At 36.2% G+C, this 24,407-nt stretch overlaps 5 protein-coding genes and 1 non-coding gene across 7 annotated transcripts; 5 read left to right on the top strand and 1 right to left on the bottom strand.

The window, feature by feature from the left end:
* The first annotated feature begins 172 nt into the window (after positions 1-172).
* LOC105164667 (alpha/beta-Hydrolases superfamily protein) lies at positions 173-3,289 on the top strand. Its single transcript, XM_011083378.3, has 7 exons — positions 173-384; positions 936-1,054; positions 1,142-1,224; positions 1,305-1,426; positions 2,260-2,424; positions 2,662-2,755; positions 2,932-3,289. Exons 1-7 carry the CDS (start codon positions 345-347, stop codon positions 3,125-3,127), a joined length of 819 nt encoding a protein of 272 aa, XP_011081680.1. The 5' UTR covers positions 173-344; the 3' UTR covers positions 3,128-3,289.
* A 1,339-nt stretch (positions 3,290-4,628) lies between these two features.
* On the top strand, positions 4,629-6,371 carry LOC105164669 (acyl-lipid (9-3)-desaturase). The gene has a single exon (XM_011083379.3). The coding sequence runs from the start codon at positions 4,875-4,877 to the stop codon at positions 6,216-6,218; it is 1,344 nt and encodes a 447-aa protein (XP_011081681.1). The 5' UTR covers positions 4,629-4,874; the 3' UTR covers positions 6,219-6,371.
* A 1,691-nt stretch (positions 6,372-8,062) lies between these two features.
* LOC105165048 (LOB domain-containing protein 28-like) lies at positions 8,063-9,638 on the top strand. Its single transcript, XM_020695136.2, has 2 exons — positions 8,063-8,954; positions 9,165-9,638. Exons 1-2 carry the CDS (start codon positions 8,267-8,269, stop codon positions 9,167-9,169), a joined length of 693 nt encoding a protein of 230 aa, XP_020550795.2. The 5' UTR covers positions 8,063-8,266; the 3' UTR covers positions 9,170-9,638.
* A 1,653-nt stretch (positions 9,639-11,291) lies between these two features.
* Positions 11,292-11,598, top strand: LOC148787682 (signal recognition particle RNA). Its single transcript, XR_016066260.1, has one exon.
* Positions 11,599-12,766: 1,168 nt separating this feature from the next.
* LOC105165049 (NDR1/HIN1-like protein 13) lies at positions 12,767-14,220 on the bottom strand. Its single transcript, XM_011083925.3, has one exon. The coding sequence runs from the start codon at positions 13,832-13,834 to the stop codon at positions 13,019-13,021; it is 816 nt and encodes a 271-aa protein (XP_011082227.2). The 5' UTR covers positions 13,835-14,220; the 3' UTR covers positions 12,767-13,018.
* A 5,436-nt stretch (positions 14,221-19,656) lies between these two features.
* Positions 19,657-23,332, top strand: LOC105164670 (zinc transporter 4, chloroplastic). 2 transcript variants are annotated; one of them, XM_011083381.3, is made up of 4 exons: positions 19,657-20,022; positions 20,144-20,201; positions 21,037-21,743; positions 22,637-23,332. In XM_011083381.3, the coding sequence occupies exons 1-4, from the start codon at positions 20,008-20,010 to the stop codon at positions 23,090-23,092; spliced, it is 1,236 nt and encodes a 411-aa protein (XP_011081683.1). In that variant the 5' UTR covers positions 19,657-20,007; the 3' UTR covers positions 23,093-23,332. The 2 variants fall into 2 exon arrangements, with proteins under 2 accessions (XP_011081683.1, XP_088738365.1); XM_088882239.1 differs by having other exon boundaries at positions 20,020-20,060.
* Positions 23,333-24,407: the final 1,075 nt, after the last annotated feature.

The following is a 24,407-nucleotide window of genomic DNA, read 5'->3' as shown; positions in this document are numbered from 1 at the left end:
TTAATCAATTGGTATGGTAAGTCAAGACGGTATAATCTGACAATACCATATTTTGATTGAATTGTCATATAACCTATATTTTGTAAAGAAAGTTAGATACTACTACTAGTAATGCAATGCAATCCCCCTCCAATGATGCAATCTGCTTATCTATATTCTTACGAGAGATAAAGGAAGAAGAAAAAGAGATCTGTATCTCGAATAACCGGTGCTGGATAAAGCGCGAAGCCCTATTCTGCTTAAAGCGTGTTTGATTTGAGAAGCACGACGTCAGTACAACAGCCCCACCAACCATAACCATATTCATTCATTAGTCGACAAACAGTGAAAGGGAGCTCATTTCGATGTCGGAAAAGCAGCAGAATCGACCGTACAATTCTACAGGTCAGTATTCTGCCAGAGCTATAATGTTCACTTGGTCGTAGTGCGAACGACATTTTGGGTAAATAGTGTGTTCTCGCTTTGAAGATGAACAACTATGGTATTGAAATAGAAAAAATGAAGAAATATTAGAAACCCTTCATGGTTTATGACTTATCAAATTCATTGCTCTATTAATTATCTGATGTGGGTTCCTGATTTCACGCTCAAAGATGTTATCTTTTCTCTGTGATCCTTTTGTTTCACTTCTTTTCTTGTTCTTTTAATATAATTTTGAAATTTCAAAGAACTGAAAACGGAGGTGTTCCATTCTAATTTCTCTGTTTAGCCGGAAGTTTGCAAAGTTTAGGTAAAGCTAAAGGGGAAACAGAGTTCAACTTGAGATTTTAATGAATCCATGAATGATTTCCAGGGAAGAGACAAGAAATCCCTATCTTCTTAATTGGAAAAGAAGATGTCTTTTCTTTCCTCAGGGTGATAGCTGAGTTGCTATTCATAAATATTTTGTTTCAGGGTTTATTCATGTTGCTATGTTTTTCTTTCATCCTTCCCAGTTGCACAGCATAACAGGCTATTTATAGAGAACAGCCATGGGGAGAAGCTTGTTGGGATTTTACATGAAACTGGGTCTACTGAGCTTGTAGTTATATGCCACGGATTCCGGTCCTCGAAGGTGTATATCTTGTACTCTGAGTCTTGGATCATGTTTTACTTGCTTAGATTTGTCTGATAATTAGTTAATATCTTTAGCGTTTCTTAGGATCGCATTCCCATGGTGAACCTTGCTTTTGCTTTTGAAAGAGAGGGAATTAGTGCCTTCCGGTTTGACTTTGCCGGTAATGGGTAAGTGCTTAGAAGATTAGTTCCTTCTGTATACTTCATTTCTGCCTCATTGCAGATACATAAATCTCTATTGCTTTCAGGGAGAGTGAAGGTTCATTTCAATATGGCAATTACCGTAGAGAAGCAGAAGATCTACGTTCTGTGGTTGAGCACTTTCAGGCAGAGCAACGCCTCATAGTGGCACTTATTGGACACAGTAAAGGTATGCTAGTTACATCTGAACCTTTGTGGGGTTATTTGTTGTTTGGTATGTCGTTTTCTCTCTGCTTCCATGGTGGTTATATTTAGGATGAAGGAAGGTGTGGAATGCTATGAGGCTTCTGAGATATCTGAACATTTTCTGAATCTTCCATTACAGCTCCAAATAATTGAGCGGCATTTTGTTCATCTTTCCATCCCTTTACTTTAATCTTTAGGTTTATCATAAATCAACTCTAATTATTTTATGAAAATAATGGGAAAAAAGTTGTGAAGACAATTATGAATCCTTTTCCTTTATCCGACTCTTTCAGTGGAACTGAAGACACCAGATGAAGGGATGACTATTTTTATAGACCAATTTCATATTGCTGTTTGAATTTTGGAGAGTTTGAATAAGTAGTGAGGGATAAAGCCATGGTTTTCAGAACCGGACCGGACAGGCGGGTTCGACCGGTAACTGGGAACCGGCCATGTGTCTGGCCCAGTTCATACCTCCAAAACCAGTGACCAGGTAACTGGTCAAAAATCGGTTTTGACCATTCAAAAAAAAAATTATTATCTAGTGAAGTTTAAATTTTTTGGTTTAAGCATAACCCTATAAAGTTTGCATCTTTCTACAGCAACGGCCAGTTATTTTTGGTTGTCTTAATATTTCTGTAGAAGCTTTTAGATTTGTTTCCAGAGAAAACTTTGAAGTGATCACTGTATAAAAATATGCATGAATCATTTTACAAACCCATTATGTCTTTCTTTCTTGCTCCTCCAAACTTTCTAACAAAGAACTTTATATAAACTTTCTTAAATGTGCCATACTACTGAACCGGATTCTTACAGGAGGGAATGCTGTGCTTATGTATGCTTCAAGGTACAAAGACATACATACAATTGTCAATATTGCTGGCCGTTTCAACTTAAGGAGAGGGATTGAAGGTCGCTTGGGTAAAGACTTCCAAGAAAAAATTGAGCGATGTGGATTTATTGACGTTAAAAACAGAAGAGGTAAGTAAGTGTGTTCTCGTTTTCCACCCGCATATTTGGATCTCCTTTGTAATGATGGCGTAGTTTTGGCTACATTTTCGGTGTTTCGTAGTTACATCACAACCGCATTGCTCACAAGTTTCAAAGCTTGCTCCCTAGTTAACTGTAAAGTGCTTTGAAGGAAACTGTTCAAGCACGGATGGTTAACATGAATACTTTGTACTCTTGGACTTATACGTACCTCCTATTGTAATGTAGGAAAAACTGAGTATCGAGTAACTAAGGAGAGTTTGATGGATCGGTTGGCAACAGATACTCGTTCTGCATCTCAAACCATCCCACTAAGCTGCAGGTTGGAAATCATCGGCTTGTTGCTTGTCATTAGATGATAAATTGGATCTTTTAACGTGCTGAAGCTCCTTTCGTCCAATTCATTAATCTTAGCTTGAAATTAGACAGTGATAGTTAATAGTAGAGCACAGTCAATTCTAAATTCAGTTATAATAACCTTTTTGCAATTTCATGCAGGGTGTTAACAATTCATGGTACATTGGATGAATTTGTACCTGTCGAAGATGCACACAATTTCGCCAAGTATATACCTAATCATAAGCTATGTATAGTTGAAGGAGCTGATCATGAATACACTAAGCATCAATCTGAATTGGCTTCTACTGTGTTGAACTTTGTGAAGACCGGTCTGCGTAAAGATTCTCGTCTCTAATTATTAAAATGCAAGTGTAAACAAAAGTTTAGTTAGCAAGGAGACTTAAGTGGTACAGGGATGTAAGAAGTGTAGGCGATTTTATCTTATCAAACTGATATGATAGCTTGTGTATCTATCAACCAATAGGCCTTCAATGAGAAATGTCTTGAGTTTTGAACATTTAGAATAGATTGCACAAATACCTACTATGTCGTCTGGTGTTTGAAAGAAATACAACAATGAACTAACCTTGATGGAAACAAACAAAACCTTTAAGCCCTTATATGAAATGATGGGGGACCATATTTATGTTTGAGTGGAGGAAAGGTGAGTGAATCATAGTTGGTTTGTATTGTATGCAACTATGCATGGGCGGGCGTGATAGGAACCAATCGCCAGGTTGTCTGGACCCACAACTTACAAAGAAGAATGCTGCTGTCTTTCGCCCAATACCCTTCTCTATTATTAGTAGTGTTATTATTCACCTACATATGTACATCTATCTCTCTTTCTAATTTCAAGATTGTTAAGAACTTGACAAAAATTTAGTTTTTTATTTTAATATTAAATGCTGTTTTTTTTTAAATGAGAAGTGCAGTTGAACCAACCAATGCCTCTTAATTCATAAAACTAATAATTGTTTTGCCAACCAAAGGCATCAAAAGATTGAGAATCACAATGAAAAGTATAGAAATAGAAAAGCAGAAGATATTTTTTGTGGTGGTGAGAAGTGAGAAGTGAGAAGGGATATGCTGCTGATATGCATGTGCATATTCCAACTCTGGGCGTTGCAACCAGACAAGATCTACTTTGAAGTGGCCCATATCCACCTATACCCTGTTTTTAAATTAAAGTCGCATTTTTTGGTTTTTTACCATTAATTATTTCGGGTTTCCAACTCTTGTTTTATTTCAATATTAGTTGCTAGCCCAATCCAATCATGCCCCTTTATCACTTCTTACACATTTCTCACCTACCACTACCATTTCGTTTGTGAGTTTTCTACTCATATTCAATTTCATTTCTTACAACCTTATAGGTGTTAAATTCCTCACTTCATTTTTTATGCTTACAGCTTGTTCCATTCAGAAATCAGCTGTCCCATCTGACAAGAGATGCATTAATTACTCAAATTTTAGTTTTGCAATTCCATTATAACTTTAAGTAAATTCTAACCCACCTATCAAAAGATTTTAGTTTGAAATTCGTCTTAACAAATCGAACAATTTGTCTAGTAGATCAGCCCAAGAATCTAATCTGACTCTACTCGACGGAGAAAAGTTGATTTTAAACCAGTTAATATTAAAAAATAAAAATAAAATTTATTCAGTTATTGGACCGAAAATTACAGTAGCAATTCTGAGGAATCTCACGCGCCACGGACACAGTCCAATCATACGACTACAACATGTAATAATGTAAATGGCCGTATTGAAAGGTCATTGGGAAGAGGTAAATCCCAAAAACCCTGCAAGATTTTTATTACAGCACGATTTAACATTATTACATTCTCATTCAGCAATATCACCCTTGTGAAACCGTCCTGTGGGCCTGTTGCTCTTTCGTTTCACACACATTTGAGATCAACATCTCTATCTCCACTCACTCAAATGTTATAAAGAAAATCTGATCTTTTCATTTTTTTTTATTGGAGGAGATGAAAGAGGAGAAGAGATAAGCAAAGGTCTCAGATCTCTCTATATTCTCGCTCGCTTCTTTTCTCCTACATTTTCCCAAGAAACCTTTTCTAAACCTTGAATCAAGAATGGCTGAACCTAAAAGGTACATTACATCAGAGGAGCTGAAAGCCCACAACAAAAGTGGGGATCTTTGGATCTCAATCCAGGGGAAAGTGTATGACGTCTCAGAATGGGTGAACCATCATCCAGGGGGTGAGTTACCGCTCTTAAATCTTGCAGGTCAAGATGCAACTGATGCATTTGTTGCCTATCATCCGGGCACCGCCTGGCAGTTTCTTGACAAATTCTTTAATGGGTTTTACTTGAAAGACTATTCTGTATCTGAAGTGTCCAAAGATTACAGGAAGCTTGTGTATGAGTTCTCAAAGATGGGCCTTTTTGAGAAGAAAGGTCATGGGGTTTTCATTTCCATGTGTTTTATGGCAATGATGTTCCCTCTGAGTGTTTATGGTGTTGTTTGCTGTGAGGGCGTGTGGCTGCATTTGCTTTGTGCTTGTTTAATGGGGTTTCTCTGGATTCAGAGTGGTTGGATTGGGCATGATTCTGGGCATTATCAGGTTATGCTCACTCCTAAACTTAACAGATTTGTGCAGATTCTTTCAGGGAATTGTCTCGCAGGCATAAGCATTGGGTGGTGGAAGTGGAACCACAATGCTCACCACATTGCTTGCAATAGTCTAGACTATGATCCTGATCTTCAGCACATGCCTTTTTTTGCCGTATCTTCCAAGTTTTTCAACTCGTTGACTTCTTACTTTTATGAGCGGACAATGTATTTCGATTCTGTTGCTAGGTTCTTGGTTAGCAATCAGCACTGGACATTTTATCCTGTCATGTGTATTGCTAGGATTAATCTGTTTGCACAATCAATCATTTTGCTCTTGTCTAAGCGGAAAGTGCCCCATAGGGTTCAGGAGCTTTTAGGTTTGCTGGTGTTCTGGATCTGGTACCCGTTGCTTGTTTCTTGTTTGCCCAATTGGGGTGAAAGAGTGATGTTTGTTGTTGCTAGCTTCTCTGTCACTGGTATTCAGCACGTTCAGTTCTGTTTGAACCACTTTTCGTCTAGCATTTATGTCGGTCCACCTCGTGGAAACGATTGGTTTGAGAAGCAAACGGATGGCACGCTCGACATAAAGTGTTCATCTTGGATGGATTGGTTTCATGGTGGATTGCAGTTTCAGGTGGAGCACCATTTGTTTCCTCGGTTACCTCGCTGCCAGCTGAGGAAGATCTCCCCCTTGGTCAAGGAGCTTTGCAAGAAGCATGGATTGCCTTACAATTCTGCGTCGTTCTGGGAGGCCAACGCCATGACAATTCGGACACTGAGAAATGCCGCCCTCCAGGCCAGGGATTTCACCAAGCCCATACCCAAGAACTTAGTCTGGGAAGCAGTCAACACTCATGGTTGAATGGTGGAATTTTGCAGTGGTTATATTGCTTTCTGAATGTTGTGTAGGTACAACAATTGAGCATTGTTTCTCCATTGTTATTAGGATGTCTTGGTACATGTAATATTTCATTAAAAGCAAACCATATGTATGTCATCTAGCATTTTTCAATCATGGACCTGTTTGTTTCTGATCCTTATAATTCATAGATGAGTTAAAATTGGGTTGATGTGGAAAGGTAGCAGTATTCTGGTTAACACAAGTTTTAGATTATCTACTCAGAAACGGCAGCAAATTACGAAATCACCCAAGTTACCGATACAAGTCACTGTTACATACTTGTCAAATTAAGGAGATTGATGTCTTTTGCACACACTTGAATCCAAATTCTCAGACCAAGTGATTCAAAAAGGTTGAGTATGTGTGTGAAACTTGAGAAAATGGAACTCTCCCAACTTACAGCTCAGGTGTCCCAGAATATAGAGATTGCACACTGCCTACAGGCACATGTGTGTATGGTAAAGGTACAAAGTGTGGAGCAGAATAAAAAGGCAAAAGCAGCTGTTACCTACCCAGCATGGGCTGGGGAGTTGGGTTGATGCGATATAATGCCAGTCTTATTCTAAATTTCAACTTCATCTGAATATACAAATTGCAACCTTTTATTACTTTGATTTAAAAGTTAAGCCTAATTAGTACAAATAATGCAGGCATGAATAAGTAGAGTGGTACTTAGAAGAAAGTGATTGTTGAATTAGGATCGGCCCATCCAACTCTGGGAACCACATCTCCTCCCCACTGCCAGCAATTACCCACTCATCTCATGAGTCATGCCCCAGCTACATAAGTTGCTCCATTCTGGAATTGTAATTACCCACTCATCTCAGGGCTGTTTTGTAATTATCAAAAGGTACACGGATTATCTTTATGAGGATGACTAATATGACGTCATATATTTTTTTATTATTTATACCAATTTTTAATTTAAATTTAAATTATTTTTTTATTGAATTTATTTATAAAATTTCACCTCTTAATAACTTAAATATTAAATTACTTAATTAATATATTAATATAAATTAATTACTAACTTATAAGTTCAAATTAAAAAGTTATCACACTTGTATAAATTATTTTAAATATTTATTTTTAACTAAATTTTATTAAAAGTAATAAGTTATACACATGTATATATGTTTATACAATATAAAACAATGGCGGAGAAAGGTGAAAAAATGTGTACAAGTGGGGCGAGGCCATTAGCCGCAATGGGGCGGTATGAACGAGGGCACAGGTAGGAATTGAGGGTGGACATGGCAATAGGATTGGGAAGAAGAAATATTTTTTTAAAAATAGAATTTAATATTTTTTTAATAAATAAATTATTTTAGATTATACTTTATTAATTTTAATAAAATTTAATTATAAATAAAATAAAGGATAAATTTTTTTAATTTTAATAATTTATAAAAGTGTGATAATTTTTTAATTTAAAATTTATTGAATAATTTAATATTGTAGTTATTAAAAGTGCAATTATATATAGAAATTCAATTAAGAAAATAATTAAAATTAAAATTAGTATAAACAATAGGTAAGGAGTATAAATGTAATTATCTCTTAAAAAATTAAAATTTCAATATAACTCGAATCTATTAATAAAATAAATTATTAATATGGGTAAAAATTATGTAATCAATACAATTTTGATTAGGTTGGTTGGTTTGCACATGACATACAGGAAAAAAGAAAAAGAAATTAAAATACAGAAACAAAATAATAAAACAGGTTAATTAGTATTTTGCTTAGAAGGGCTTTTATTATTTATTTGTAAATAAGAGAAGGGGTTGCATTATTTTCTGAAAACTAACAAATATTGAAGAGAATTCACACTCAAAATCCTCCCCACGACCCGTATTCCTCTCCCTACATCAACATGCACAACCTCGTCTCCCTCTCCCTTAGTTCCCTCACTTCCTCAACTTCTCACATAGTTGTACATGTGAGAGACAAACACTTCCTCCCCAAAAAACAGGCCGACTTTTTCTCCATGAGAATCACCACCAACTATGAACTCACCCAATAACAGCCCCACCGCTTCCACAAAACTTCCAGACCCTGCACAACCCCCTCTCACCACACCCCAACTCTCCAACTGTGATGGCCCCTGCGCCTCCGTGGGGCAAGCATGCGCAGCCTGCAAGTACCAGAGGAGGAGATGCGCGCCGGACTGCCCGCTAGCGCCTTTCTTTCCGGCGGATAGAGTGAAGGAATTTCTCAACGCCCACAAGCTTTTTGGAGTTGGTAACATTCTCAAAATACTGAAGAGGGTGCCCCAGCACGAGAGGCACAACACCATGAGATCTGTTATATTTGAAGCCAATGTACGGGCGAGAGACCCCGTCGGGGGTTGCCATCGCTTGATTCGCGATATGGAAGAGAGATTACTGTTATGCAGCTCCGAACTCGATTTTGTAATGAAAAAACTCGCCTTTTATAAGTATAACCTATTGCTGAATGATGAGACGCCCAACTCCAACATTTATGATTTCGTCCAGAACACTAAGTCCGAGCGGGCTATTGGTGTCGGAAGCCTGCTATTCGCAGGTTGCAGCCATGAAGAACTAATTAAGGTTGAAATGGTGGAACAATTCTTGAACGATAAGCCTACTAGACTAAGTAACGAAACGGAAGATCCAAAGCCAGATGTGTCTGTTGAGACACACGAGAGCAAAGAATCAAAGGAATCCTGGTCAGGTTCGTTTTTCTTGAGATTTACTACTTTTTCGGTACTAATTATGTTATTTATTGACAAAGAAAATTAAACATAAACTACACGTTCAATTACATAATTGTTGTATTTTGACTTGACTATTAATCAAGCAGTGCACAAGTTTATTAAACTTTCCAGGTTGATTTGACCCTAATATGAGTTGTGTTCTAAACAAGGTTGTAACACTTTTGCAGTGTGAATAGGATGCATAAAGCTGACAACAACTGAAAGAAGCCTCAACGACTCAAAGGATAATGCGTCCGTGATTTCTATTGAAAACTTAAAACAGTGCGACTGTAAATATCCTTTTTATTTTTTGCCTGTTTGTATGGATAGGTAGAATCCTTTTCTGTGTACAGATTGTATAGTCAGTAGTTCCCCTAAAAAGAGAAAATGTATAGTCAGTAGTTTAGTGTGGTTTGGCAACTTTAATTAGCTTGTAACCCAAGTGAGGGTTCAAAGGTGTTTGAACGTTGGTTGTTCCTATGGTGGAGGGGAGGGCATCCACTGAAACCTGCCACTCTCCACGGTGGAAGCACGTCAGGCCGGTTAAGATTTGTGCGTTTGATCGGGATATTCGACTTTGGGAAAACAATATAAATTAAATGATTTCAAATTATTATCACATTATTATATTTTTAAATCCATGGCGATTGTATATCAATGAAATATATATGTACTTAAAACTCAGTACATATAAGGCCATTGTCTGATATGATACTATTAATTTAACTTCTAATTAACTTTTATCATTTCTTTTGTATGTTGTTAGTTCGGAGAGAAATTGGAATTATTGATAACATTAATCATAAATGGTCTAATTAGTCAATTTGGAAAGGAAAATCAAAATAATAAACATGCTCCCATCTAAATGTAAAACTCGCTTCCTCTAAACATTTTAAGTGTCGATTTGTTGCCTTTGGGCCCTTCCCAGCCTGAAACCCATATATATTAACCCGCTTGATTTATCAAAAAGCACTCTGAAAAAGAAGCATACCAATGAAATATATAGAAAAACAAGAACAGAAATCGAAAAGCGAGAGGGCGCCCACATACACTTGTACTTCAACAGCGACATCAGCATCCATCATCTCAAGCAGCCACCTCCGCCCTCAGCCTCGGTTTTTCGGTATTCATCATGAACTCAAAGCAAACGTGTTCGTTTAAGTTTCTTTAATTAATATGGTTCTTAAGTTATGAACTTAATCTTGGTTATGGGATCTGCTTTCTTCCCAAACACGGTTTCTTGTATATTCTTGAATTGCAGGGACTGTCATTCTGTTTGTCTTTTCTTGGTCGAAGGTTTCGGTTCATTACTTAACGGTTCTTGAAATTCAACTACTACAAGCATGAGTTCTTTCTTGCATTTCTTGGATTACTACCTAACAAAATCATAATTCTTTTTTCTGGAAGGTTTTTGTCATAATTACATCAAGAAAGCACCACCAAGTATGATTTTACCTAATAACAACCATGATAGTACTACAAGAAAACTGCGGAATACTGATCTCTCTTTCACCACACCCCAAGTTTCCGACGGTGCCCCCGACGATGCATGCTTAGTCTGCAAGTTGCCGAAGAGGATATGTTGCCCGATGGCTTTTCGTTTTTGTGTAGATAGGAAGCATGAAGTTCTGAACGCCCACAGGCTCTTTCGAGGGGGTTACATTCTCAAAACCCTGAAAACGGTGCCCCATCACCAGAGGCAAAACGCCATCAGATCTCTTATTTTTGAAGCCAACATGCGGGCGGTATATCCCGTGGGGGGTTGTCAAAGCTTGATTCGCACGATGGGAAAAAGATTACATTTCTGTTGCTCGGAACTAGAACTTGTATTGAAAAAGCTGGCGTTTTGTAAGTCTCAAGTACTGCAGAATGATGAGACGCCCAACTCCAACACTTGTGATTCCATTCAGACACAGAATACCATATGCAAGCAGCCTGTTGATGTTGGAAGCGTGTTATTACATGAAGGATCGAGTAGCCAAGTACTGCACCTTTCCAAGACAGGATTCAGAGATGACGTTCTGCCTCAACCATCCTAAGGATACTGCAAGCTACCTTGTTAGCTCTTGACTACAAATGACCTTTTGTAATAGCAAACGCTAGACGGTCTGTCACCATGCAAATCAAGAAATTTAAAGCTGTTTCCATTTCTGTCTTTTGATTGAGGATTAAAGTCTCTTTTCACTGCGGTCTGACAGAATAATTCTACTTCTTTTCTCATAGTTGTATTCTTTTCATTCTCTAATACGCTCCCACATCAAAATAATACAAGATTAAGTAACAATTAATGAATTCAGAAACAGCATTGTTTGCTCGCCGGGCTTGGTAACTCAAGCCTGTAACCCAAGTGGGGGCTCCAAGGTGTTTGGACGTTGGGCTAGATTAATTGGCTGGATCGTTGGTGGCTGACTTCTAGTTTGCCCGTTCCAAGCGGGGAGTTGGGCCCTGTGGTCCAAGCGAAAGCATGGGCTTCGGGATTCTTAAAGTGGGAGGGTACTGCGGTCAGGCTGGCTTCACAGAGCAACGAAAACCTCTCGCTCTCTGCAGTGGAAGGATAACAGGCTGGTGCTATCATGATCCACTAAAGCCGAATGAGCTAGCCCTAATTGAACATTCACTTTTTTTGTTTTTTTATTATTCGTGGGCCATTAAAAGTTAGATGGGCTGGCTCTATAAGTCCTACCACTTTCTGGGGTAGAAGGATAACCAATTGGTGGTTTATTGGCCCATTCAGAATAGGTTGACCTAATTGAATATTTTGTCTTTTAATATTTTTTATGTTTACATATTTGTTATACCAATGTTACATATATGATCGAAATATTTGCATGTGAGAAAATTAATTTGAAGTAAATGAATTTAAATAAATGGTGAGAGTCACAATTATAACAAAAGATGTCCATCCGGAGATGTAAATTAATTTTTATAATAAATGAAACAATTAGGCAATGTATTATTATCCTTCACGTGGGCTCAAAGTTAAACAACCCACGCACGAACGATTAAAAGAAAAAAGGGGTAAAACTTGAAAGGTATTACATTTTAGGGGGTTAAAATAAAATAAAAAGAAATAAAGTGAAACCAAGCCGACATATTCCAACTGCCTGTCGTCAGGTCCAATAAACCAGATCTAGAAAACCAGACACCCACGTGAACCCGAATTCCACTTCCATATTTTCCACCCCACTCCTTCCTTTTCAAACTTTTTATTTTTAGAAAAAAGAAAACCATCCCTTTGAATTTATTCTGTTTTCTTTTTTTATGAATTATTATGCTCAAGAGAAATTTGTATTTTTTATATGATTAATTCATTAAAGCATCTTCAATTCAGTGATTCATTAACTACATTTAAATATTAAAACACTAAAAATATATCCACCAGCACTATAAATAATTTTAATTTTTCAAAAATTATATTTGAATTTAGGTTAAATTGATTGTTAATCTCATTGGATTGAGTTTGAATTGCGTTCGAAAATTTTTGAAAAAAGAAATATTTTATTTAATTTGTTGAATTTAACCAATCAAATTCAAATAAACTTTTATCAATCCATCAAGTATTAAAATAATTAAAATGTAATCTGATTTATTTATGGGCCGCCTTCAAATCAAAATGAAAGAAGGGACTTAATTGATATAATTGGGAGTATTTTGGAGGTATGAGAGAGAGTGTGTTTGATGATTGATGATTGATGATAGGGATTGCGGTGTACTTACCGTTGGGCAGCCGAAAAATGACAAGACGCAAATTGTAATACTCCTTTTTAAATTGAAAACAAGAGACACAAAAAGCGCATGAAATCCTTCACATTTTGCATTGCGTTTTCATCAACAAAGATCAATTACACAACACTTAAATTCATCTTTTTTTACTTGTCATTTTATGATAAACAAAACACACCCCCACACTTAATTTCTTCACCTTCCCAAGATTCAGGGTCTCACCTACTAACAAAAATTGCTAGGAAAAGAAGTGGTATAATAATAATAATTAATCATAGCGGCAATTAATAACAAGAAATTAATAAATGAAAATGGAGAATTAGAATGTCCATTTGAAGATCTTGATTCTGAGATCAACCTTACACTTTGCATTGGAAGTGTTGGCCAGTGCTGGAGTTAGAGTTTTAGGCTTGGGAACCAACCCATGAATCCCATCACACTTCACTCTGATCCCAATCTTCTTCATCTTCAGCTTTTCCATCTTCACCCCTACCATTGTATCCATTACGATTTCCATGGGCAACCCGTTTTTCCGCTTCAGATCCGACTTGAGGGAGTTGAGGGAGTCAGCATCCAGTACCTGAGAGTTGAGCCCCATTGAAGTGTGGATTATGGAAATGTTGTCTGGTGAATTTGTGAAGTTGGCGAAGGAACCGTTTGATAAATGTACTGAGTTGGAGAGTACGGTGATGGACATGGGATCGTAGAGGAATATGATCTTCTTGTTTGGGTTCTTTGCGGAGAGAGTGATGTTGATTTTGGTGGTGAGGTGGGTGGAGTCGTCGGAGGGGGTGGTGGTTAGGTTGAAAGTCGAGATTCTGAGGGAGGTGACGGAGAATAGAGGGCGATGGGGGCGGTACAGCACGTACAAGGCGGCGGCGGCGATGGCGGCTAGGAGGAGGATGGCGATTAGGATGAGGATGGACCAGAAGCAGGTGAGGCAGAAGCAGCGGCGGCAACTGAACTGACGGTGCTTGTGGCGGTGGCGCTGGCGGGATGTGGGCGTGGGGCGGTAAGGGTGGCGAGTGGGGTTGTAGAGGCCGTGGGCTTTGGCCGGGGGAGGGTTGACGGTGGGGGTGGGGGCGGGATGGGAGGTGCCATTTGGCTTGGTTGATGGGTATACTCTGTCAGTCATTTTCAAGAATGTTGGGAGAGGTGAGATTTGTTTGGAAGGAAAGAAATTAGAGAGAGAGAGAATGTGTGTGTGTGTGTGTGAAAACTGAAAACAATGATGAACAAGTGAGAAGGAAAAAGGAGGAGAGCAGATAAGAATTAGTATGATTTGTTGAAAAGGGAGATGCTTTCTTTGGAGATTAAACAAATATTAAGTGAAGAAGTGAGGATAAAGAAAGTGTTTTAGTTTTGCAGAAAGATGAGAAGGGAATTAATGGGTAGAGAAAAGAAAAAACAGTGCTGTAAGAACAACTAAGAATGGTTCCACCTCCTCATCACCAAAACACACTCTCTCTCTCTCTCTAGACGTATAGGTAGGTTTTGTCCGCAGATGGGCTGGTTTTGTATGTATGTGTATATTGTGTATGCATGTATGTGTGTGTGATCTCTGATTATGAGGTGCACATCTCGTTGTAATCTAGGGCGAGCGCCGACACGTGGGCGGTGTAAGTTACAAAACAAAACAAACTAATTAAATTCATGCCCACACCATATATTTATCACTTCTACTATTCTTTAAATCAAATGTCACTCCCCACACAAATTTATTCTATTCTGTCTTGCACGATTTATCACTTCATTATTTAAAATTTTATCCAAATTAAATTTCATCCAATCAAATCAATTATAATATTTATGTGTAATATACGATTTTTCTTAAATCGAACACCAATCACATAATAAATATATTACACTTGTCGTTATAATTTATGATTAATATGTTTCCGATCAGATATTAATAGTGTTTGAGCCATGATCAGTTTACATATTCCTAGTAAAACTTCAAGAATCTATAATGCTAAACAAGTAATTAGGCAAATATTCTTAACTTGCTCACCCCATTATGATTTCTTTTTCTTCCTCAGTAAGAATTAATTGAAAAAACAGCCAAACGGCATTTATAGCTAGCTGAAAATGATATGTTATGCAACAAACTCATGACGTAATGTAATTATGTTTTGATGACTAACAATATTTGCTGATGCCAGGTTACCTCAAGTTTATGAACATAATTTCTTTTAATTATAAAATAAATCAAGATGCACGACGATCACACCAATTTAAATCTTATCTTCCCGCATAAATTTGAGTATTCATGGATTCATACAGAGAGCATGTATCGACTTAGGATGATAATTCAAGTATTTTTGAACTTATAATTGACCTCAAATTGTACAACTCAAAAAAAATGAATTAACATCGTCCATAGTTATATTTTAGATTATAAGTTTGTATTTTAAAGTAGAAAGTGTGAATAAAATTTTTAAAAGAGTAAAGAAAAAAAAAGGGGGGGGGGGGGGGCATCTAAATTTGTATCCAAAGTTAGAAGAAATGGGAGCATAGTATATATGTAGAAAACAATGGGAAGCCATCCAAATTAACTCCGAACCAACTTTTATTTATAGGAGAGTTGCAGTTCAATATTGCAACACTTATTGCACCTATATAATATCTTTTACCCTTAAATGGGAAATTATAATTATTGCGGCGATGAGTGAAAAGAGGGATGCGCCACCTAACGCTAACTGCAAACCCTATGACAATTGTGTTTATGGAGATGTATACGTAATTTTATAAAAAAATATATGTCAACATTACTGATTAATATGCATATAATTATTTAAAATATAAAGTAATTTGTGTAAATAAATTATAAGTTTGAGATTATAAATGTAATCATCCCTTATAAAATATTTTGTGTGTGGATTCGAACGTTGGAGTGAACTCACTCTTTCTTGTGTTGCTTATCAGTGAAATGTTTTGAGTATGAAAGAGCAGGAGATTTTGTGAAGAAATGGACAAAAGACAAGTAGTGGTCCATTTATTCTGATATTCAAATTTTGTCATTAATAGCGTATTAGTAATTAACTAATTATTAATAACTTAATTAATATTCGAGTTTTATCATTCATATCACTCTTAATTGATGTTTTCATTTAGTTTTTTGCATCATCATTTTATATAATGACTAGTTTATATTGAAATACTAAAACGTAAATAATTATATTTTCAATCAATATATTTTCTCTTTATTTGGACCTCACGAGATTAGTTTTATGTTCGATTATTTTACATGATAATGATTTTATTTTTATGGCTTTTCACTATCTTTATTTATAAATATTTATAAGATAACTCGTAATTTAATATTTAATTATATTAAAGTAAAATTTAAAATCGTATTTGATGTGCATAAAAAAAGGTTGGCTCAAAGAGGCACAAATAAAAAAAAAAAAAAAAGAAACAAGAGGACCGTAACATCCTAACAGGCCGAAAAGGACTTGAAACGAGGCCTTGGCGGGTGCCCCTGCAGAAAATAGATTGAGAAAAAGAGGAGGCTAAAGGCACCCCCTACTTGGACCATGATCAAAGTTTGACAAATATTTAGCCCAAAAGACCCACACATGTGATAACCCATTTTCCTACTTGGCATATCGTCAACAACCATATTGGGCCACATCAGCCCTAGGAGGACACCCTCTAGCGGCTGAGACTCCTCACAGATGAGGGGTCTCTCAAAACAAAATAAGTAATGAAAGACTCCCTGACGGTTAGGACTCCTTACAGACGAGAAAGATGACCTCAAAGCCCTGGACTCCTTGGCAACTTGGAGTCCCTAGTAGTTATGAGTCCTCACTGATGAAGAGTCCCCCAAAGTTGAAGATGAGGATTCAAAAGCATTTCTAACAAAAGATCATATCAAATTATGACTTATCCGAAATGACCTTCATCCACTTTTCCTAAAAGTGGAGGAAACGTGCACGGCCCTATTGGAAGAGGACATTCTCCTATAAATATAGATTTACTCTTTCATACTGAGGGGCACTTCCAAACACCTTAATGAGACCTTCTAAAATCTCTCACACCCTCTTACTATCTAAATCATCTCTCTCACTCTTTAAGCATTTTCTAAGCACTTTACAAGTATATTATCATATGTTCTTGCATTTTTTACTGACTTTATTCGGCATATCGCAAGAACAATTACATTTATTTGCTTTTTGGCTTTACTCCATCTTAAATTCAATACGAACTTGGGCATCGGAGTACTAGCGCCTTTTTTGCAGATCCCCCCTTCAGGATTTACATTAGCTTCAGCCTAAACTTTGAGCATAATCCATATCAATTGGACACGTATTATTTTTGAACGCATCATATAAAAAATAGAAAATATATTTGAAAAACATCACTTAGGTATTAAAGTAATATTAATGGTAAAACTCAAGTACCATAGTATAATTTGTAATTATTCAATACCAAAATGATATTAATAATAAAATTCAAGTACCAAAATAAAAATAAATAAAGGCTGATGTCAGTTTCTTGCTAGTCCTTTTCTTTGCTTTTTGTCTTCTATTTAAAAATAAAGGTAAATTACAACGATCTCTCTTGGGGTTTGTCATAATTATGAATACTCTCTCAATGTTTGAAAGACTACAAATACCTCGTTGATGTTTGATGAAACTATATAATCCTTGGATGGAGGTATGAAATTATCAACTTTGCCCTTACTATATTTTTATTTTCTTTAAAAAATAAAAAAATATATAAAATATTGAATGGATGGATGAAAAAATTTTAAAAATTATAAAAAAAATCATCTACTTAGACCATAAAAAAATTAAAAAATAAATAAAATTATAATTTTTAACCACAAGTGTATTTTAGTCAATTCGTCGCAAAAAATGGATGGAAACCTAATAGATTGGGCTAATTGTTAGATAGCCGTTAAAATTAGAAAGGTATTGATAATTTTTTAAATAACGAGAAGATATTCGTAATTATGACAAGTTTCAGGAGAGGTCATTGTAATTTACCCCTTAAAATAATAGGCACCAAACATGGATTTGGGCCCTTTTACCTTAGTATGCCTCGTAGTATACTTGGGTCTGTAACTATATTAGACACAATTTTTCCGAGCATTAGGCCTATAGATCTGTGGGCTTGGCCCATTGAATCTACATTTTCCTAATGGGCTGTTACAAGAGGAGCCATATATCATTTTGGGCTGGGCTTTCTAAAAATTTGACCTGATCAACACCCACGGACCCATTCATGCCCCACACTCCAAACTTATTTCAAAAATACTATTCGGCCGACCTTACTTCAAATATTTTATAAAGTCATACAGTTTGTAAGATTTTCAATTTTATAACTTGTTAAGAACTTACCAAAAAACTAGCAATTCTTTATTTTTCTTTAAACAACTTATAAACCCCCGACATCTTATTTTAAAAGCTTTTGTTAAAAAAATTATCAAATATTTTGTAATATCTTGCAAAATATGTTAAAAAAATTTTAAATTCACCCAAACAGTAGTACTTCATAGTGAGAAGAGATGTATAATTATTGTATGTGGTGCAGATATCATTACAATAATAGAGCTATTAAGCATGTTTAGTGAGTAATTTTGAATGACGAATAAACAGGCAGGCAGCTGAATTGAGTGATATTATGTCCGCACCCACCATTTTCAGACACAGTGTTGACATTAATTTTGCAATAAGAAAAATAAAAGTCAATTATGTGATTTTATTACAGACTTCATCGGAATGTGGCTCACCGATCACGTCTTGTTTATTAGTGTCATTTTCAGTAGTTGCTGCCCCCTCACCAATATTTATCAACACTACTTCTTCTTCTATATATCTCATTCATATCCGACAACAACAAAAAACAATGCAGTTTGTGTAATGTTACGACATTTTGTGCGATGTATGTATATTTTTTGTTAAAAAAATATGAGTGATTTGTATAAATGATACTGACTTTTCAGATGAATGTATATATAATTTTTCAAAAGACATGGACAAATAGAAAGTCCGAAATGTATATAATGATTCCTAATTTAAATATAAAATTAATTTTTAGTCATATTTTAAATAAGGTATGTATAATCTCACATAAATATATATATATATTTTAAGCGAAGTCTATATTGACCGAATATACTTAATTTGTCTTAAAAGAATTATCAAATATATATATATATATATTTATGTTCTTCTCCAAATGAAGGCATGAAAATGGACTCCTTACCTAAATTAATGAATTTTCGAGCGTAAGAAATATAAATGCTCACCACATACTTATTGTTATGTGTTGCCCACTTCATTAATTCTTCGATTGTTACATGTTATGGGTTTTTGACTAATAAGATGGCTGAAATAAAATTTCGTGAGGCTAAAGAATAGAGAAAAGTTGTGCATATGTACAAACTTTATCTGTATTTATTACATGATTAATTTTTTTTCTTTATTATTTTGGAATATCGATGTATGGTTCGTTCTTACATCTATAAAAATTTATTTTCTATCACTTTTTTTTTTCTTATATTGTGGATTTAATTAATTATATAATAAATATAACAATATGTATAAACAATCACTGTCCATTTTATTGAATTTAATTTGAACTAAGATTTGCCGTCACAAAATAGATCCTCTCATTAGTGTAATTGTAAATGGAATATATGTGTAAAAGGAAAAATATTTGTGTTTAATTGCTTTTATTACGCTCATCACATTTCTTGTTATTGTTAATGTTGTTTCCTTTTATTAAAATGAAGAAAATTCATAAAACAAACAGTTTTAAAGAATTTCTGTTAGTCTAAGATTATGTAATAAAAATGGTTATGTAATATTTATTATAATAATAATAATAAAAATTTGGGAGAAAAAAGGACAAGATTTGATGAATGTTCACATGGGTGCAAAAAAAGTCTGCCCGGAAAAATAAATATAAGGTATTACAAGAAGGTGTCGACACAATGGAGTTGTTTCTCTTACAAACGCAACCCAACTCTCATCTTTCCATCTCTCTTCCCTCTACAAGAATGTCGACATCTCTTCCTTTCTCTCTCTATATCTACAGTTTTGTATGTATACATCATCTCTGCTTATATGTGTGCCTATATTCCTTCACTTTTGACAAAAATCATCATCCCATGTCATGCATTCGGAACTCGTCAGCTCTCTTGTTTGATTCTTCTTTATTATATATGTGTATGCATGCCGCTCCTCACACATATCCTTGTGTATAGAGATTCGCGTAGTTTGCTTTGAGAGTTTTGCAGAATTGGATAGAAGCGTCCAAAGCAAGGGAAAATAAAACAAGGGATTTCACCTGCTGCCCATGTCATTTCTAGAGGTTCTCTTGTTTTCTCTTTTCCGTTACAATCGAGACTGGTTTCCCTTTTTCTCTATTCATAGTTATTTTCATCCGTTTTTCTGTAGTTGTTTCAAGTCTTGATTTCTGAATTGTGGTGCAGGATCTGTTGCCCGTTCTTTGGTCGGGGAGATTTGGAGAGAGAATTCGGGTTTATTCTGGTAAATTGGTGGCAGCCCTTTTGATTATTTTGCCTTTGAATTGAGGAATTATGGGAAAGATTGAATTTTGATTGCGGGTTTTGAATTTTTAGTTTGTTACTGTTAGAAAGTATTTGCACGCATATGTGAAAATGTGCTCCTGTAGGACATGGAGTTTCCTTTTTTTTTTTTGCCTAATGGATGAATTGCACTTTTGTTAAGTGATTTCTATAATTTTTTGTTTCAGTTTCCATTATTAGGTCCGAAGTTCTAATTTTCGCTTGAATTTATTTCTTTTTACATTTGTGGAATGTATATCATAATATTTGGTTTTGGAGTGTCTTATAGACTTGAGATCAGTTTCTGAATTGCAGGAAAGGTTTAGTTTGTGAATTTCCTGTGTCTCGTCTTTTTCTGTCCTACCAATTGGAATTATGTTAAAAGCTCATGTGTGTTCGTCATGCATCCGGCTAATTTTCATTATTGGTATTCGTTTTTTGGCTAAAAATTTTGTTTGTCATTGGTCTTTAGGGAATGTCGTGCATCAATATCCGGGCTTCTTTGCCTCTAGAAGTCTTGTTTTGCTAACTGCTTCTTGTTTCCCGGATTGTCATTGAGAGCCCTTTAAGCATCTGTCACCATCTTGTTAAGAGTATACGGAACTCTTGTGGTTGCTTTACTTTAACATTGTTTTCAAACCCAAGTCAATGCTGGATTCAGTTGATTTCTGTGTGGTGGAATTTTTTTGTTTCTTGTGTAGACAAGTCTATTTTGTATATGATTCATGCAGTAACCTTCAAATAACTGGAGAACTTATAAGACTAACTGGTTGTCCTGGTGTTGGTGGTCATAACAGACTCGTTTATAGAGAATATCTCTGAATCCATGTCAAACATCACATGTAGTGCCCATGATGAAGAGATTGAAGGATGTCGGGATGACTCTTATGCTCTCATACTTAAACTGATTGCAATTGCTGCAATCCTCATTGCTGGAGTTTGTGGTGTGGCTATTCCATTAGTTGGCAAGAAGCGCCGCTTCCTACGGACCGATTCCAACCTCTTTGTTACTGCCAAAGCCTTTGCTGCTGGTGTCATTCTTGCCACTGGCTTTGTCCACATGTTACCAGATGCCACATCAGCATTAACTGACTCTTGTCTGCCAAAGCATCCATGGTCAAAGTTCCCCTTTTCTGGGTTTATTGCAATGATGGCTGCATTGGCCACATTGCTGGCTGACTTTGTTGGGACGCAATATTATGAGAGGAAACAGGAGAAACAAAACCAAATTGTTCAGGCAGGTCCATCGGACGTAGTGTCTGAATCAGGGATAGTTCCAGTTGAAACGAGGGGTTATAGCGGAAAAGTGTTTGGAGAAGAGGAAGGGGGTGCAATGCACATCGTTGGGATGCATGCGCATGCAGCACACCATAGACACAGTCACTCACAAGAACAGGGGGCATGTCAAGGCCATCCGAGAGAGGATTCCTACGGTCACTCACACTCGCATGGGATTGGCGGTGGGGATGAGGAAAGCGGTGTCAGGCACATTGTCGTTTCACAGGCATGTTCATATCTATTCCATTTTACTGTCGCTGGAAAAAGAAAATATACTGCAAGCTAAATCAATCTGAAGATATAGATAATTAAGAAAAATTGCATAGTTTTCTTTGTGGAATGATTTGAAAGTGGGATATTCAGTAAATTCACTCTGAATATTTAAGCTATCATCATTCACATATATGGGCAGATGCACATATGTGGATGAGTTCAAATTTTTAGGTTTTGATGAATGACTCAAAGATAAATCTTTTACTACAACTAAGAAACTGAACTTGTTATCTTGGTTGTGATTTCTTGCGCAACTTCTGCTAGCAGATAGTTCTATAAGCAAAATCAATAGATGATTAGATTGTGTATTTGTAATTGCGCACGGGCAAATTGTTTTGTTGCATTCCTTTTTCATAAGTGAACATATTTAATTGATTTTATTATTTTCTTTATCAGCAGTGTGCCTCTTACCATATCTCAAATAGCTTTGTCACGTACATTTCTAATTTGGTTTCTGGTCCTTCAGTGACAAAGGCTTTCTTTGTTTTTCCACTCATTGTTATAATCTGAATCATATTTGTAATCCATAGATAGGACAGTGGGACGAATGTGCTGGAATAGGCCATATATGTATAACATCAGTATGGATTTTCTGCATAGCTTTCTAGTTTAAAGCTTATGGAATCACCCATAAATGATGGTAACCAGGAGGAAAATGGGACTGCGCCGAAGGAAAAGGATGACTAATTTTGAAATTTGTTCTGTCAGTCTCATCTCTCAGCTGATTGGTTAAAATGTCTCTGACTCATGTCGGGTCCTTAAATGGTCTAATTATTGTTGTTCATATATTCCATCACTAAGCATCACCAAAAGAGCTGATTTATAGTACCGACTCTGTTTTTACAGGTTCTGGAACTTGGGATAGTTTCACACTCAGTGATCATAGGATTGTCACTCGGAGTCTCACATAGCCCATGCACAATAAGACCCTTGATCGGAGCACTATCATTCCATCAGTTCTTTGAAGGTTTTGCTCTTGGAGGCTGCATCTCACAGGCCCAGTTTAGGAACCTTCATTCGACCCTGATGGCATGCTTTTTCGCATTAACAACCCCCATCGGGATCTCTGTTGGGATTGGTGTTTCTTCAATTTACAATGCTGATAGCCCAAGAGCGCTAATAATAGAAGGCATATTCGACTCGATATCTGCCGGAATTCTGGTGTACATGGCGCTAGTGGATTTAATAGCAGCGGATTTCTTGAGTAAGAGAATGAGCTGCAATTTGAGGCTGCAAGTGGTGTCATATTTCGCTTTGTTCTTAGGGGCAGCGCTGATGTCTTCACTAGCAGTATGGGCATAACTAAAACCTGAGTATTTGAGCAAATAGATGAGTATTTTTGTTTATGGTTCTTTTATTCTTTCCTTTGAATTGCCCATCCCTGCTTGTTTCTGTTGTTGTTAGATGGTGAACTGATGATGGTCTCCTCCAACATGGCCATTTTTTGTTCTGAAGATCATGTTCATGTAAAAGGTTTAGTGTAGCTCTCAAGAAATGGTGTTGTATTTTAGTTAAGGAATTCAAGTCCGCTGATTACACTTCTTCCATTGTCGTACAGCTTCACTTTCCCTGATTACAAAGTATGTTTGTCCTGATAAACGCGTGACTTCTAAGTCAGCAACATTTGGTAAATGATGAATCAAAAGTTGAGGAAAAATGTACATTTTGAACATGTGGAATTGGGGGGGGGGGGGGGGTGCAAGTCCGTCAGGCAACCTTGTATTTGTTGGGCTGGTTTTCGGACAGGTTTGTGGGTTGGCACTGCACTATGACTAAGCCTGATCAACATCTCTGGAACTTGGATTTGACAAAGATTGCCATGAAACGAAGTAATAGTAAAAGCCCATCAACGTAGTAGAGGCATAGAACTGTTTGTGGGTTTTAAGAATTAACATGATTTACGATTTAGTTGATATCCCATTATTCAAGATACTGTCCATTTTGATTACGTACGAATCTTATGATTTTATTTTTCAAAAGTACTTCGATTATGTACGAATCTTATGATTTTATTTTACAAAAGTGCTTCTTTAAGAAGAAAAGGCATTAAACTTTATAAATTGTTTAAACATCTCATTTGTAATTAATGTAGAATGTTTGTCTATATTATTAATGCTCAAACGAAAAACTTAGGATGAAGATAGAAAAAACAATAACTCGTTAGAGAAAGTACTTCAATCTTATAAAAATCGCTATATCACATCAATCAAAATAAGAAACTTGCCTAGATGAAGAATCTAATATGTTTATGAAGGAAACAGTCGGTAGGATTGGGATCCGATTCATGTGTTGGTGAGTTCAGATTCTTACTATGTTTAGTACGTTTTTCACTCCTCACAAGCCCAAAATAGTGTGTGAAGGAGAAACATCGGTAGCCGTAGATTTCAGTGGCACCGAACGCAGCACTTGATCTTGTGGCCCAGACTGCGCCCAACCCTATCAGCATCAACTCCGAGGCCCCACGATTGATTATTTAATGCCAAAGATTCACCAACTCCCACGCCTACCAAACCCACTAACCATGACTCGCAATCACGTCATGTAATTGAAACCACAATTCTTTAAATTGGCTTTATTTTTCCTTTTTCTTCTTCAAATAAGATTAGATTTTTGTGAG

This window comes from Sesamum indicum, linkage group LG6 (genome assembly GCF_026168435.1).
Source record: "Sesamum indicum cultivar Baizhima isolate 11 linkage group LG6, ASM2616843v1, whole genome shotgun sequence".
NCBI lineage: Eukaryota > Viridiplantae > Streptophyta > Magnoliopsida > Lamiales > Pedaliaceae > Sesamum > Sesamum indicum.
This window is presented reverse-complemented; position numbering and strand designations above follow the sequence as displayed.